This window comes from Oncorhynchus mykiss, chromosome 28 (genome assembly GCF_057628025.1).
Source record: "Oncorhynchus mykiss isolate SJ-2025 chromosome 28, ASM5762802v1, whole genome shotgun sequence".
Taxonomy (NCBI): domain Eukaryota; kingdom Metazoa; phylum Chordata; class Actinopteri; order Salmoniformes; family Salmonidae; genus Oncorhynchus; species Oncorhynchus mykiss.
In genome coordinates this window covers 20,118,843-20,134,723 of record NC_143049.1, presented here as the reverse complement: position 1 = coordinate 20,134,723, position 15,881 = coordinate 20,118,843, and the positions used below count along the sequence as shown (strand labels likewise).

Genomic DNA, 15,881 nt, shown 5'->3' with positions numbered 1-15,881 from the left:
ACCAATAAGAAGAAGAGACTTGCTTGGGCCAAGAAATGGACATTAGACCGGTGGAAATTTGTTCTTTGGCCTAATGAGTCCAAATGTTATATTTTTGGTTCCAACCACTGTGTCTTTGTGAGACAGGTGAACGGATGATATTTGCATGTGTGGTACCCACCGTGAAGCATGGAGGAGGTGTGATGGTGTGTGGGTGCTTTGCTGGTGACACTGTCAGTGATTTATTTAGAATTCAAGGCACAGTTAAACCAGCATGGCTACCACAGCATTCTGCAGCGATACGACATCCCATCTGGTTTGCTCTTAGTGGGACTGTCATTTGTTTTTCAACAGGACAATGACCCAAAACACATGTCTAGGCTGTGTAAGAGCTATTTTACCAAGAAGGAGAGTGATAGAGTGCTGCATCAGATGACCTGGCCACCATAATCACCCGACCTCAACCCAATTGAGATGGTTTGGGATGAGTTGGACCTCAGAGCGAAGGAAAAGCAGCCAACTAGTGCTCAGCATTAAGTGGGAACTCCTTCAAGACTGTTTGAAAAGCATTCCAGGTGAAGCTGGTTGAGAGAATGCCAAGAGAATGCCAAGAGTGTGCAAAGCTGTCATCAAGGTGGCTATTTTGAAGAATCTATTTTTTTTTGAACTCACAAAAGCTCTGACGAAGGCCGTGAGGCCGATACGTAAGCTTATTAAAGATCAGTGATACTATCAAGAGGAGTGTACGGTTTCCTTTTTCATTCATCTTGTTCAACTGTTACCATGTACCTTCAAAAAAGATTGCTCAGATGTGCGAGTGCCTTTTGAATTTTGAAGAATCTAAAATCTATTTTGATTTGTTTAACACTTTTTTGGTTACTACATGATTCCATTTGTGTTATTTCTGAGTTTTGATATCTTCACTATTATTCTACAACGTAGAAAACAGTAAAAATAAAGAAAAACCATTGAATAAGTAGGTGCGTCCAAACGTTTGACTGGTACTGTATGTGCTATTAGGTGCTAACAGATTAGAAAGCCATGGATGCAGAAGAACAACATTCTTCTATAAATACATACGCATGTTCTCCACGACGCAGTGTTCCGTTTGTATACCTTCATATTCACAACAGCAAGAGAGGGGAAATGGTAGCAAATGGCCAATATAACAGAAACTGATAAAGACAAGCAGTATTTACTATACTTCACATTATCTAACCTGGTCACTACTCAGTGGACAGCAGGAGAGCCTTCAAGGTCAGAGACGTGTACAAGCCCCTTGTCCTATAAAGGCTATGTCCCCCATGAGCAGTGAGCGGTTGAGCTAAAGAGGATTTCTTGACTTGACAGGAGAACAATAAATACAGCACTTCACACTGAGGCACCCACTTGAAGAAGAATAAAGAAGACAAAGGATATACATATGGGAATGATGCTTAAGGGTACATAATACAATCCTTATGGATTTTAGTCAAAAACAAAAAAACTAGGGCATAAGAAAAGGATAGAGAGAATAATAGAGGGAGAGAGAGAGAGAGAGAGAGAGAGAGAGAGAGAGAGAGAGAGAGAGAGAGAGAAATAGAGAGAGAAATTCATGGAGCAGTGCTTTTAATAATTCACAATACAGCCTCAAACTCCCAGCCTGACATTTACAGCTATGTGACGAGGGCTTAATACATCCATCTTCTGCTCAATGGGGCTTTTTAATACCCCGCTAAACACTCATACTCTACTGTAGGCCTGAGGACACAACATTCGTAGCAGGGATGGAAATACCAAACCCCTTGACACCTCCCAGGTAATGGCATTTTCATAGAAAACACTTACGTTTTAAAGGGAGGCCTGGGAATGAGAACGACTGAGAATGTCTTGCCAATGCACAATCGCTTTGTGTGATTCATAGTATAGTCTTCAAAGCATTAGAAACAACACAACGTGTGTTTGTAATCAGTGGTGTAGTGGAGGATGCTCCTTTTTTATATTTAACCTTTATTTAACTAGGCAAGTCAGTTAAGAACAAACTCTTATTTACAATGACAGCCTACCCCGGCCAAACCCAGACGACGCTGGGACGATTGTGCGCCGCCTTATGGGACTCCCAATCATGGCCGGATGTGATACAGCCTGGATTCAAACCAGGGACTGTAGTGCCTCTTGCACTGAGATGGAGTGCCTTAGACCACTGCGCCACTCGGGAGCCCTTCTGGATTTTGCGTGACGGTTGAAAGTATATAGTGTGTTACTTTATTCACTGCAAACAGTGAGTTTACCTACCTATTTTTTAACAACTACATCACTGTTTGTAATGTAGATAAACAAAGAGGGTGAAGATAATTTGAGCTGATGATTATCACAAAGGTCATTTTCCAAGTTACACGGAATACACACTTTATATATGCTGTGTGTAATAGTGGCTAAAATGTCAATGAAATGCCAATAACGAAATCCCCCTTTGCATGGCTATCAGTAGCGTCAGATTTAGCAAGACATAACATTGTCTTAACATGACTTAAGCATGTAAACAGATAATTGTGGGTTACTACCCTTTATTCTACCAACAAAGAGTTGGGAGTCCGAAGGCCTGCGGGCTCTATGACATGATACACACATCTACTTAGCACAGAGCACCAGCCTGAAACGGCAAGAGCAGTTGCTATGGAGATGCCGAGGTCCAACAGAACATCTCGTTTATTAGAGAGATCAATAGTCTTTTAGTGCTGTCATGAGGAGAATTTCAACCATGTGAACACAGTCCACAAAGAGAGCTCTGCAGTGCACACCCATCTTAGTAGATAAATAGGCTGGTATAGTTTGCTGCAGAGAAGTGCACACATTGTCTATGGGGGCACACATACAGTGCATTTGGAAAGTATTCAGACCCCTTGACTTTTTCCACATTGTTTAAGTTACAGCTCTCTTCTGAAATGGAGTAAATCTTTTTTTCTTCATCAATCTCATCCTCATCAAACACAATACCCCAAAATGACAAAGCAAAACTGGTTTTTAGAAATGTTTGCAAATTTATAATAAATAAAAACATTAAAATATCACATTTACATAAGTATTCAGACCCTTTACTCAGTGCTTTGTTGAATCACCTTTGGCAGCGATTACAGCATCGAGTCTTCTTGGGTTTGACGCTACAAGCTTGGCAGACCTGTATTTGGGGAGTTTATCCCATTCTTCTCTGCAGATCCTATCAAGCTCTGTCAGGTTGGATGGAGAGCGTCGCTGCACAGCTATTTACAGGTCTCTCCAGAGGTGTTCGATCGGTTTCAAGTCCGGGCTCTGGCTGTGCCACTCAAGGACATTCAGAGAATTGTCCCGAAGCCACTCCTGCGTTGTCTTGGCTGTGTGCTTAGGGTCGATGTCCTGCTGGAAGGTGAACCTTCGCCCCAGTTTGAGTTCCTGTGCACTCTGGAGCAGGTTTTCATCAATGATCTCTCTGTACTTTGCTCTGTTCATCATTTCGGCAATACTGACTAGTATCCCTGTCCCTGTCACCACCATGCTTCAATGTAGGGATGGGCCAAGTTTCCTCCAAAAGTGACGCTTGGCATTTAGGCTAGAGTTCTTGGTTTCATCAGACCAGAGAATCTTGTTTCTCATGACCTGAGAGTCCTTTAGGTGCCTTTTGGAAAACTTCAAGCGGGCTGTCGTGCTTTCTTTTTTTTTTTTTTACAGAGGATTGACCTCTGCCAGGCCACTCTACCATAAAGGCCTGATTGGTGGAGTGTTGCAGAGATGGGAGAATCTTTCAGAAGGACAACCATCTCCACAGAGGAACACTGGAGCTCTGTCGGAGTGACCATCGGGTTATTGGTCACCTCCCTGATCAAGGCCCTTCACCCCCGATTGCTCAGTTTGGCCGGGCGGCCAGCTCTAGGAAGAGTCTTGGTGGTTCCAAACTTCTTCCATTTAAGATTGATGGAAGCCACTGTGTTCTTGCAAACATTTCTACAAACCTGTTTTCGCTTTGTCATTATGGGGTATTGTGTGTAGTTTGATAAAGAAAACATGTATTTAATACATTTTAGAACAAGGCTGTAATGTAAAAAAATGTGGAAAAAGTCACAGGGTCTGAATATTTCCCGAATGCACTGTATATAAACGCATATGCATGAGCATGCTTACATACTCGCACTAATGCACACACACACAAACATGCATGTAGAATGTACAATATTGATTCACTGACAACTACAATTACCGATGAGTTCTTTGTTTCTGACGTCTAAGGCCATGTTTCTTAAAGCTGTGGCCACGGCACACACCACCCTGTCGTTGTCGATCCTCAGGAGCTCCACCAGGATGGGCAGACCCTTCTCTTTCCTCACCGCCGCACGGATATACACAGACCACTGGAGAGGAGAGGAGAAAGAGAAGACAGTCACACTTCATTATATAAAACACACATCATTCTGCTCTATATATGGGACAACAACAGAAGTAGTCTACTCCCCCAACACTGCCCAATATAGCATTTCTCCAGTAGTAGCTCATGCTTTCTTAATGTTGCAGTGAGCTAAGAGCAACCAATGTCTAAGGAAAGTTCATTTTGACAGTTTGACAATGACAGTGTGACTAGAAAATGGCTGCCACTGGAGCAGCTCTGAGGAGGGAGACCATAGCTTACTGTACTGTGCTGTACCTTCCAGCTGCCTGCAGCCAAGTTCTGCAGAGCCCCGGCTGCCCCCTCCAGGGTGTCTGGGTTGGAGCACTCAGACAAGAGTGTGAGGTAGGGCTTGACGATGGTGGGGTGCCACAGCATCTGAATGCCTTTGGGAGGGTCAGCTGAGTCCGGGAAGGGCCCAACACCATCCCACTGGGTGACACAGAATGGTGGAATATTACTACTTATCAATACTACAGACATCAAACAGTTTGACAACGCCACTTAGTTACAGTGCCACTAAAAATTGCTTAAAGGGTGACTGCACCACCTGATTTTACCTTGTTTAAGATTTGGTTGATTAAGAAATGCTAGTGGCCTGAATTCCTGAATTCAAACGTGAGATGGTTTCGGGGTGTGGTTTGATGTTGGTGTCTCGTGTGTGTTCGCAGGTGTAAAGAGTTAGCCAAATTATTTAGCCAATTAGCTTCAGCCGGCTGGTGTGCGACTGCAGCAAAATTGGTTTGACTTTGGATAGCCTTTCTCCGGGGTTTGTTAGGGACTGTCAATAAATTACACAATGTAAATGAGATAATATTTTCATGTTGCACACCTTTTAGTTCCCATTAAATGCTTTTAATATTTGTATATTCATTTCTACAATTTATAGTTTGGTTTGAGGTTTTCAAGTCATTGTACTTTGTGTAATTTACCGATGTTCCCCAACTGGACCCATAGGGATAACCAAAGTCAGCCCACATTTAACACAGGCATTACGATCGGGTCGTGTGTAGCTGCACTCCGAAATGTATGATCACTTGTGTGCTGCCAGCTGTCGGCTGGGCAGGATGTGGACAGGATTAAAACAAACCAAACCTTAATTTACATTGTGATGCAGTCACGACCACAAGTCTAACAAAACTCTGTTTTGGACGAGACTGACTTTATGACCAAAATTATCCTATTTACACTTTGTAGTCATTTCCACAGTAGAATAAACGTTTCTGACTCATATCGATGCCACATAGGCTGTTTTCTAAATGAGAAGTTGTTTTTTAGGGGCAGTTGTCTTTAATTATCAAAAAAAAATGAAAATATTGAAAACACTTAATATGGTTGAGACTTAAGTGACAAGAGAGTCACGCACTGCTTTCTGAATTATTTACTTACAAGATAAACATGATTTAAGAATGAGCATCCAGCAACATAACATCCATGGGGCATATCTCACATACTAAATCATCCACACCGTACCAACTGCATGAGCATCTAATGTATGCCAGATTAGATTATTTGTACCGACATTTCAATCCCACTGAATAGCATAATCCAACTCAGTTGGATAATAATCAAACCTTGACTTTGCCAGTTTATTTTCCCAGCCTTGGCAGCAGAAACCAGAAGAAACCAGAAGACCCTCTTTCAGAACTAAACCCAGTAAATGTGTAATTATCCATGAGATGTAGACCCCCCTCCCTAGCCGGGCTTCCAGCACCACTGTTGTAACATGCTGGCTAATTGCTAACAGCTGCAGTGGAGAGGAACCCACCTGATCATGGGCCTTCTTTTTCTTTTTCTTCTTCCCCCAGCAACCAGAGCTCTCGGCATCCTTGCCGTTGGCATCGCCACAAAGCAATCCGTCAAGCTCGTCTGTGCCTATCTGCTGTCCCTGAGATGTCTCTGCAGCTAGTCGATACGAGAGGTTCCTCAAAATGCACACACAGTTTTCAATGGTCTGCAAGGACAAAAGAGGGAGATGACGAAAGATAGAGGGAGGGAGGGGGGAAAGGAGAGAGGGGGAGAGGAAGAGAGAGAGAGAGACAAAAAGAGAGAGGGGGAGAGAGAGAGACAGAGAGAGAGAGAGAGAGAAAGAAAGAAAGAGAGAGAGATCAAGAGATGAGAGCAGTATTTTCATTTGAGGAGTGCCGTAAGATGTATGCATGTCGGCCATGTAGTGATAAATACAGTTAAGACTGTTAATATCCTCCAATGGAAGTGGACAGGATGCTGTAAGGATGCTATAAACTGGGGCAAATGCATAAGTCAAATATCTGTCTGTTGCTGTTTGCTTTCGAATAGACAGCACAAGCTGTCATGTATTGTCATGTTGTGTCTTGTTTCTGTCCTTTCTCTTCACCCTGTCTCCCTCTGCTGGTCGTACTAGGTTACCTTTTCTTCCCCTCTTTCCCCCAGCTGTTCCTTGTCTTCTCTGACTACCTCGTTCACCCCTTTTCCCACCTGTTCCCTTTTTCCCTCTGATTAGGTCTCTATATCTCTCTCTGTTTCTGCTCCTGTCTTTGTCGGATTCTCGTTTGTGTTACTCATGCCTGAACCAGACTATTGTCGTGTTTGCTGCAACCTTGTCCTGTCCTGTCGGAATCTGCATGTTCATCTAACCTTGTCCTGTCCTGTCGGAATCTGCCTGTCCATCTGAGCCTACGTGTGTTTCGTCATTAAAGAAACTCTGTTTTGTTAATTCGCTTTTGGGTCCTCATTCACGCACCTGACAGAAGAATCCGACCAAGAATGGACCCAGCGACTTCGGATCCTCTCCACTCAGCCGTCGAGATCCAGGGAGCGATGCTAGGCAGACACGAGCAGGAATTGTCTGCTGCTCGACATGCCGTTGAGACCCTGGCCACCCAAGTCTCCAACCTCACAGAACAGGTTCACCATCTCCGCCTCGATCCACCGGCCACTTCCAGGGCTTTCGAATCTCCGGAGCCCAGAATCAATAACCCGCCGTGTTACTCTGGGGAGCCCACTGAATGCCGCTCGTTCCTCACCCAGTGTGATATTGTGTTTTCTCTCCAGCCCAACACTTACTCCAGGAGCACTGCTCGTATCGCCTACGTCATATCTCTCCTTACTGGACGGGCTCGTGAGTGGGGCACGGCAATCTGGGAGGCAAGGGCTGAGTGTACTAACCAGTATCAGGACCTTAAGGAGGAGATGATACGGGTTTTTGATCGATCTGTTTTTGGGGAGGAGGCTTCCAGGGTCCTGTCTTCCCTGTGTCAAGGTAATCGATCCATAACAGACTACTCTATTGAGTTTCGCACTCTTGCTGCCTCCAGTGGCTGGAACAAGCCGGCTTTGCTCGCTCGTTTTCTGGAGGGTCTCCGCGCAGAGGTAAAGGATGAGATTCTCTCCCGGGAGGTTCCTTCCAGCGTGGATTCCTTGATTGAACTCGCTATTCGCATTGAGCGACGGGTTGATCTTCGTCACCGAGCTCGTGGAAAGGAGCTCGCGTTCTCCGTTGCCCCCCTCTCCGCATCACTACCATCTTCCTCTGCCGGCTCGGGTGCTGAGCCTATGCAGCTGGGAGGTATCCGCATCTCGACTAAAGAGAGGGAACGGAGAATCACCAACCGCCTCTGTCTCTATTGCGGTTCCGCTGGTCATTTTGTCACTTCATGTCCAGTAAAAGCCAGAGCTCATCAGTAAGCGGAGGGCTACTGGTGAGCGCTACTACTCCTGTCTCTCCTTCAAGATCCTGCACTACCTTGTCGGTCCATCTACGCTGGACCGGTTCGTCAGCTTCCTGCAGTGCCTTGATAGACTCTGGGGCGGAGGGCTGTTTTATGGACGAGACCTGGGCTCGGGAACATGACATTCCTCTCAGACAGTTAAGGGAGTCCACGGCCTTGTTCGCCTTGGATGGTAGTCCTCTCCCCAGGATTCAGCGTGAGACGCTACCTTTAACCCTCACTGTCTCTGGTAATCATAGCGAAACCATTTCTTTTTTAATTTTTCGTTCACCTTTTACACCTGTTGTTTTGGGCCATCCCTGGCTAGTTTGTCATAATCCTTCTATTAATTGGTCTAGTAATTCTATCCTCTCCTGGAACGTCTCTTGTCATGTGAAATGTTTAATGTCTGCTATCCCTCCTGTTTCCTCTGTCTCTTCTTCACAGGAGGAGCCTGGTGATTTGACAGGGGTGCCGGAGGAATATCACGATCTGCGCACGGTGTTCAGTCGGTCCAGGGCCACCTCTCTTCCTCCACACCGGTCGTATGATTGTAGTATTGATCTCCTTCCGGGAACCACTCCCCCCCGGGGTAGACTATACTCTCTGTCGGCTCCCGAACGTAAGGCTCTCGAAGATTATTTGTCTGTAGCTCTTGCCGCCGGTACCATAGTCCCCTCCTCCTCTCCCGCCGGAGCGGGGTTTTTTTTTGTTAAGAAGAAGGACGGGTCCCTGCGCCCCTGCATAGATTATCGAGGGCTGAATGACATAACAGTGAAGAATCGTTATCCGCTTCCTCTTATGTCTTCAGCCTTCGAGATCCTGCAGGGAGCCAGGTTTTTCACTAAGTTGGACCTTCGTAACGCTTACCATCTCGTGCGCATCAGGGAGGGGGACGAGTGGAAGACGGCGTTTAACACTCCGTTAGGGCACTTTGAATACCGGGTTCTTCCTTTCGGCCTCGCTAACGCTCCAGCTGTCTTTCAGGCATTAGTCAATGATGTCCTGAGAGACATGCTGAACATCTTTGTTTTCGTTTACCTTGACGATATCCTGATTTTTTTCACCGTCACTCCAGATTCATGTTCAGCACGTTCGACGTGTCCTCCAGCGCCTTTTAGAGAATTGTCTTTTTGTGAAGGCTGAGAAGTGCACTTTTCATGCCTCCTCCGTCACATTTCTCGGTTCTGTTATTTCCGCTGAAGGCATTAAGATGGATCCCGCTAAGGTCCAAGCTGTCATTGATTGGCCCGTCCCTAAGTCACGCGTCGAGCTGCAGCGCTTTCTCGGCTTCGCAAACTTCTATCGTCGTTTCATCCGTAATTTCGGTCAGGTGGCAGCTCCTCTCACAGCCCTTACTTCTGTCAAGACGTGCTTTAAGTGGTCCGTTTCCGCCCAGGGAGCTTTTGATCTCCTCAAGAATCGTTTTACATCCGCACCTATCCTTGTTACACCTGACGTCTCTAGACAGTTCGTTGTCGAGGTTGACGCGTCAGAGGTGGGCGTGGGAGCCATTCTTTCTCAGCGCTCCCTCTCTGACGACAAGGTCCACCCTTGCGCGTATTTTTCTCATCGCCTGTCGCCGTCGGAACGTAACTATGATGTGGGAAACCGCGAACTGCTCGCCATCCGCTTAGCCCTAGGCGAATGGCGACAGTGGTTGGAGGGGGCGACCGTTCCTTTTGTCGTTTGGACCGACCATAGGAACCTTGAGTACATCCGTTCTGCCAAACGACTTAATGCGCGTCAGGCGCGCTGGGCGCTGTTTTTCGCTCGTTTCGAGTTCGTGATTTCTTATCGTCCGGGCTCTAAGAACACCAAGCCTGATGCTTTATCTCGTCTCTTCAGTTCTTCAGTAGCCTCCACTGACCCCGAGGGGATTCTCCCTGAGGGGCGTGTTGTCGGGTTGACTGTCTGGGGAATTGAGAGGCAGGTAAAGCAAGCACTCACTCACACTCCGTCGCCGCGCGCTTGTCCTAGGAACCTTCTTTTCGTTCCCGTTCCTACTCGTCTGGCCGTTCTTCAGTGGGCTCACTCTGCCAAGTTAGCCGGCCACCCTGGCGTTCGGGGTACGCTTGCTTCCATTCGCCAGCGTTTTTGGTGGCCCACCCGGGAGCATGACACGCGTCGTTTCGTGGCTGCTTGTTCGGTCTGTGCGCAGACTAAGTCCGGTAACTCCCCTCCTGCCGGCCGTCTCAGGCCGCTTCCCATTCCCTCTCGACCGTGGTCTCACATCGCCTTAGATTTTGTCACCGGACTGCCTTCGTCAGCGGGGAAGACTGTTATTCTTACGGTTGTCGATAGGTTCTCTAAGGCGGCTCATTTTATTCCCCTTGCTAAGCTTCCTTCTGCTAAAGAGACGGCACAAATCATCATCGAGAATGTTTTCAGAATTCATGGCCTTCCGTCAGACGTCGTTTCGGACAGAGGTCCGCAATTCACGTCTCAATTTTGGAGGGAGTTTTGCCGTTTGATTGGGGCTTCCGTCAGTCTCTCTTCCGGCTTTCACCCCCAGTCTAACGGTCAAGCAGAACGGGCCAATCAGACTATTGGTCGCATCTTACGCAGTCTTTCTTTTCGCAACCCTGCGTCTTGGTCAGAACAGCTCCCCTGGGCAGAATACGCCCACAACTCGCTTCCTTCGTCTGCGACCGGGCTATCTCCTTTTCAGAGTAGCCTCGGGTACCAGCCTCCGCTGTTCTCTTCTCAGTTCGCCGAGTCCAGCGTCCCCTCCGCTCAGGCTTTTGTCCAACGTTGCGAGCGCACCTGGAAGAGGGTCAGGTCTGCACTTTGCCGTTATAGGGCGCAGACTGTGAGAGCTGCTAATAAGCGTAGAACTAAGAGTCCTAGATATTGTCGCGGTCAGAGAGTTTGGCTCTCCACTCAGAACCTTCCCCTTAAGACAGCTTCTCGCAAGTTGACCCCGCGGTTCATTGGTCCGTTCCGTATTTCTCAGATCATTAATCCTGTCGCAGTGCGACTTCTTCTTCCGCGATATCTTCGTCGCGTCCACCCGGTCTTCCATGTCTCCTGTGTTAAGCCCGTTCTTCGCGCCCCCGCTCGTCTTCCCCCCCCCCCCCCCATCCTTGTCGAGGGCGCACCTATCTACAGGGTCCGTAAGATTTTGGACATGCGTCCTCGGGGCCGTGGTCATCAGTACCTAGTGGATTGGGAGGGGTACGGTCCTGAGGAGAGGAGTTGGGTTCCCTCTCGGGACGTGCTGGACCGTTCGCTGATCGATGATTTCCTCCGTTGCCGCCAGGTTTCCTCCTCGAGTGCGCCAGGAGGCGCTCGGTGAGTGGGGGGGTACTGTCATGTATTGTCATGTTGTGTCTTGTTTCTGTCCTTTCTCTTCACCCTGTCTCCCTCTGCTGGTCGTACTAGGTTACCTTTTCTTCCCCTCTTTCCCCCAGCTGTTCCTTGTCTTCTCTGACTACCTCGTTCACCCCTTTTCCCACCTGTTCCCTTTTTCCCTCTGATTAGGTCTCTATATCTCTCTCTGTTTCTGCTCCTGTCTTTGTCGGATTCTCGTTTGTGTTACTCATGCCTGAACCAGACTATCGTCGTGTTTGCTGCAACCTTGTCCTGTCCTGTCGGAATCTGCATGTTCATCTAACCTTGTCCTGTCCTGTCGGAATCTGCCTGTCCATCTGAGCCTACGTGTGTTTCGTCATTAAAGAAACTCTGTTTTGTTAATTCGCTTTTGGGTCCTCATTCACGCACCTGACACAAGCAATGCAATAGGCCATGGCGCCATTGCTTAATGTATGCTGACACTTTTACTTAATGACATCTTACAGAATGCCTACAGCTAAACAAAGCAGATGGCAACCCTTCAATAATACAATTAACAGTGCAAGAATTAAAGAATAGCTCTGTAACTAGTATTTAAAGGCGACCAGTATGTAAAGACGATTGGTACATTAATTGACCAGTCTGTAAGTTCGCAAATGCGATTGGTATAGTAAAGTCAAGTGCATCTGTTCCTAATGTATGACTAACTCATTGTACTGGTTAGATTGCTGTGCTGGACCCAGGCCAGAGCAGTACAGTAGTGCTAATCCCATTGTAGTGATCATTGAGGCAGAAAATAATGTAGTGGGGTGACTTTGGATTAGGGCTGACCAGATCTTCTTCAAACTGGTTGGCAGAAAGTAGTCCAGACGTAACAAAGGCTCCCGGAAACCAAACAAAATAGGGAGAGTGTACGTAGTGGTACAATCAGAGGAGCTTTACGGTACCATAACCTACTGTATCTCTCTGTAGCAGAGAGGGCAGATAGGGAAGGTATTTTATTAGGGAAGAACAGTTTGTCATTGTTATTGCTTGACATCGGGATAATGTAGTATGTGCGTTGCACTGCTCGAGGTTATCATGTACTGTACGTATGGAGTACCTTGTCCCTTTTTTTCTCAGACTCCCAAGGTATTTTACAAGCCATAAACAGGTGACCTTGAACCACACAGAATCTGACAGTGTGTCAATTTCGCCATGCCTGACCTGTGATTGAATCCGTCCAATAGTTGAACATTGACTAGTACGTATAAAGGATATAAATCTCAACATAATATACACAGGCGCTGTTTGTATTATCCTAAATAATACATTTCAAATCATTAACTCCATAGACTCTGAGGAATTCATTCGCAGGAAATTGGACATCTGGTATTGGCTTTTGGGAAAGGACCAGTGTAATCAGAGCTGGTGATGATCTTTGCTAGCCAGACTGCACAGTAGATTCTCCCCTTATCTCTACGCTGTGCACCAGCAAGGACAGGAGAGGTGTTAAGCAACTAAATCCTGGTAAAGAAGGTCATTTACAGGGGATGAGGAGGTGGAGAGAGTCAGGGAGGCAACCATCAAGACACACCGATCCAGGCGCACAACGTGTTTTTCTAGTTTTATTTGACTCCTATAGTAGTCAATACAAACTGAAACCCATTAACATACAACATATTAATCGATAAGAGAAACAAAATACAACAATACGAGTACATTTTTTTTTTTAAATCAATAATGTCCTGTGGTCTTAAAGTGACTCATTAATCAATGAGCAGAAATATGGGATTGGTGACCTCCTGTACCATTCGGTTCTAGACTTTAGCATAGTCAGTTTGTTTAGGCTGCGTGTTACTGTGATTTTGTCAGGGGGTAGCCAGTCTCTGAAATGAGAGTTTAGGAGGCTGACAGTGAAGTCAGAGCTGTCTGTCTTTCATGAAGCCGGGGTAGGGACAGGGTCTGAAGTGCCTCAATATAACTGGAGTATCCTCCGAGGATGGTGAGGCATGCTCTCTGCTGAATACGCTCCAGGTCATCAGACTGGTCCTGGGTCAGTGAGCTGTGCCAAGCAGGAGTGGCATACTCCAGGGTGGGACGTATATGTAGCTGGTATAAATGCTAACCAGGTCTTCCTACGACACATGGAACCTTTTAAGGCGGCAAAGAGAAAAATAATTATAATGTTGCTCTTGGTTACCATTGTAGCAACCTGCTCGCTCCATTGTAAGTCCTTCTGTACCATTAACCCTAAAGCCTTCACACTATCACACACTTTGAGATCCTGGCCCTCATTCCAGAGAGGGCATGGGACAGGTGGATTTCTTGTGAAGGTCACTGATAGGATTTTGCACTTGGCAAGGTTCAGTGATATTCTGCTTGCATGTACCCATGTGTCGAAGTTGTTCAGGGGCTGATGTTTCCTGTGGACCAGTCTGTGGACCAGATTTAGATCGTCCACATATTTCCACCTATTGTCGAAATCACGGGCTGCACTGTCTGTGACCAGAAGGAAGATGAGAGGGCTCAGAAGAGTTTCTTGAGGAACACCTGCCAGTCTGAGAGGCTGTCTTGGTAGCGTACCTGTTGTTTGTGGAGGGTCACAAAACTGCAGAGCCATGGTGTGAGGGCAGGTCTGACACCCAGTTGGATTAGTCATTCAATGGTGATGGTGTGTACGATTTTGTCAAAGGCCTTGGAGAAGTCAGTTGTGATGAGGGTGGTTATGGTGGATAGGATGTCTGATTGCTTATACACTTATAAACAGTCCAGGAAGCTAACAAGTGTGTGGATAGATTATATTTCTGGTCTGCTTCCAAACTGTCTGGGGTCTATGCTGGGCGTTATGTCTTCGTTTCATCTAGGTGTCACCGAAGCTCTCAGAAACTTTTGATAGTTGTGGTGTGTGTGTGTAAGTGAGTGTGCGTGTTTTGTATTGATGGGCCGCCTCTGTCTGTCATTCCCTCAGCGTCATGTTAAAAGGGTATTCTTTATGGGAGGAGATGAAAGGAAACACAAAGTCAAACCTTGCTATCGATCTCGCTGCTGCCCAAGGCGGTCTGGATCACGTAGAGCAGAGCGTCAGTGAGGCCCTCGCACTCCCTCATCCTCCTACGAGCCTCCTCCCCCGCCGAGCTCACATTCCTGCAACAACAGACACATTTCTCTTCAGCAATGTATCCCTGTTATATTGTACTGTAGCTACAGGTATTTCAGTTTAATTTCAGGCCTAAAGTTATACATCTTCACTTACTGTTGTCATAATTGCTCAAAATCAAAATCGGTCTTTCGGACGGGAAGTTAAAACGGGTGTCCTGACTCTCTGTGGTCACTAAAGAGGCCATTGCACTTATCGTAAGAGTAGAGGTATATACTCCGGTGTCCTGGTTAAATTCCCAATCTGCCCCTCATACCATCATGGCCACCTAATCATCCCCAGATTCCAATTGGCTCATTTATCCCATCTCCTCCCCCCTGTAACTTCTCAAGGTCGCAGCTGTAAAAGAGAATATGTTCTCAGTCAACCTACCTGGTAAAATAAGGATACATAAACATGAATAAATGAATGAATGTAGGCTATAGCTAAATGGTGTTAACCTATATAGTGTCCTGCTTTTGACAAGGGAATAGGGTTCCATTTGGGACACAGTCTCTGTCCTAAAGAGCTCCTCTCCGCTGCCCTTTAAATGTCAGGTCACTAAGAGTCTGTAATGATGCAGACAGCCTTGTCTTATAGGAGGCCTCTAGATGGACACCATGGCCATTATCTAAGGGTGCCTGCTGGTGGAGTTTGGGGCCAAAAGACAGGGAGATTATTGATGGCCTGTTTGTGACCCCGTCAGCACCTCCAGCACTTTGTAATGGGCCTGATGAACAAAGCCGCCATTGATCAATCTAATCTATGTGTATCTGTTCTGTTACGTTTTTTTATTTTCTTCCAGTGATCAGTGAGTTGACCATAGATGGGAGAGACAGGGTCTAGGAGGTGAGACACGGGGTCCTTTATCAGGTCGTTCCAACACAGGTCCCCCCCCCCCCCCCCCAGACGCAACAGATGACCCCAGAGATGAAAGGAAATTATACAAAAAAGGGAACATAGGTTTGTTGACTCTTTCGTGAGCATGGGTGTGAAAGATAGAGATGGTGAGTATGTTATCTTGCTGATCAGTCAGAGCCATGGTCCTATTGGCAGACTTTCTCTCATTACACAGCAGTTGATGCCTGGCAGAGAGGCATCCTGTGGAGAATGAAAGTCAACTAGTGTGTTGCGTTGCTCCCTGTCAGCCATGGTGATTCTGTTCTGCCAGAGTAAGTGTCACATGATGAGGGACAAATGTGTGATGAGGCGGCAGGTGGCAAGGCATCTTGGTCCCGCACATTAAACATTCAATCAAAGCCCCTGTTCTGTTCTGTTCTGTTCCTTAACGACCCATGAAACAGATGAATTAGTCTGCTCAGCTCAGGGATTTACTGTAAAGTCAGCCATCCCTCATCACAGGCAGACATTAAGACTCAGCACATTTCACTTACAGCGGGATTCCTCC

At 46.6% G+C, this 15,881-nt stretch overlaps 1 protein-coding gene across 25 annotated transcripts in view; it reads right to left on the bottom strand.

Moving 5' to 3' along the window:
* The window catches only part of ctnnd2b (catenin delta 2b), a 107,463-nt gene that overhangs the window by 9,762 nt on the left and 81,820 nt on the right, over positions 1-15,881 (bottom strand). For 14 of the 25 annotated variants that reach the window (XM_090225593.1, XM_090225589.1, XM_090225591.1 and 11 more), the window contains 4 exons: positions 14,364-14,481; positions 6,141-6,326; positions 4,631-4,804; positions 4,190-4,340 (listed from right to left, as the gene is read on the bottom strand). In XM_090225593.1, the coding sequence (XP_090081719.1) occupies positions 4,190-4,340; positions 4,631-4,804; positions 6,141-6,326; positions 14,364-14,481 (629 nt within the window). Of the gene's footprint in view, positions 1-4,189; positions 4,341-4,615; positions 4,805-6,140; positions 6,327-14,363; positions 14,482-15,881 lie in introns of all 25 variants that reach the window. The other 11 variants (XM_090225583.1, XM_090225586.1, XM_021589394.3 and 8 more) reach the window with 1 other exon arrangement.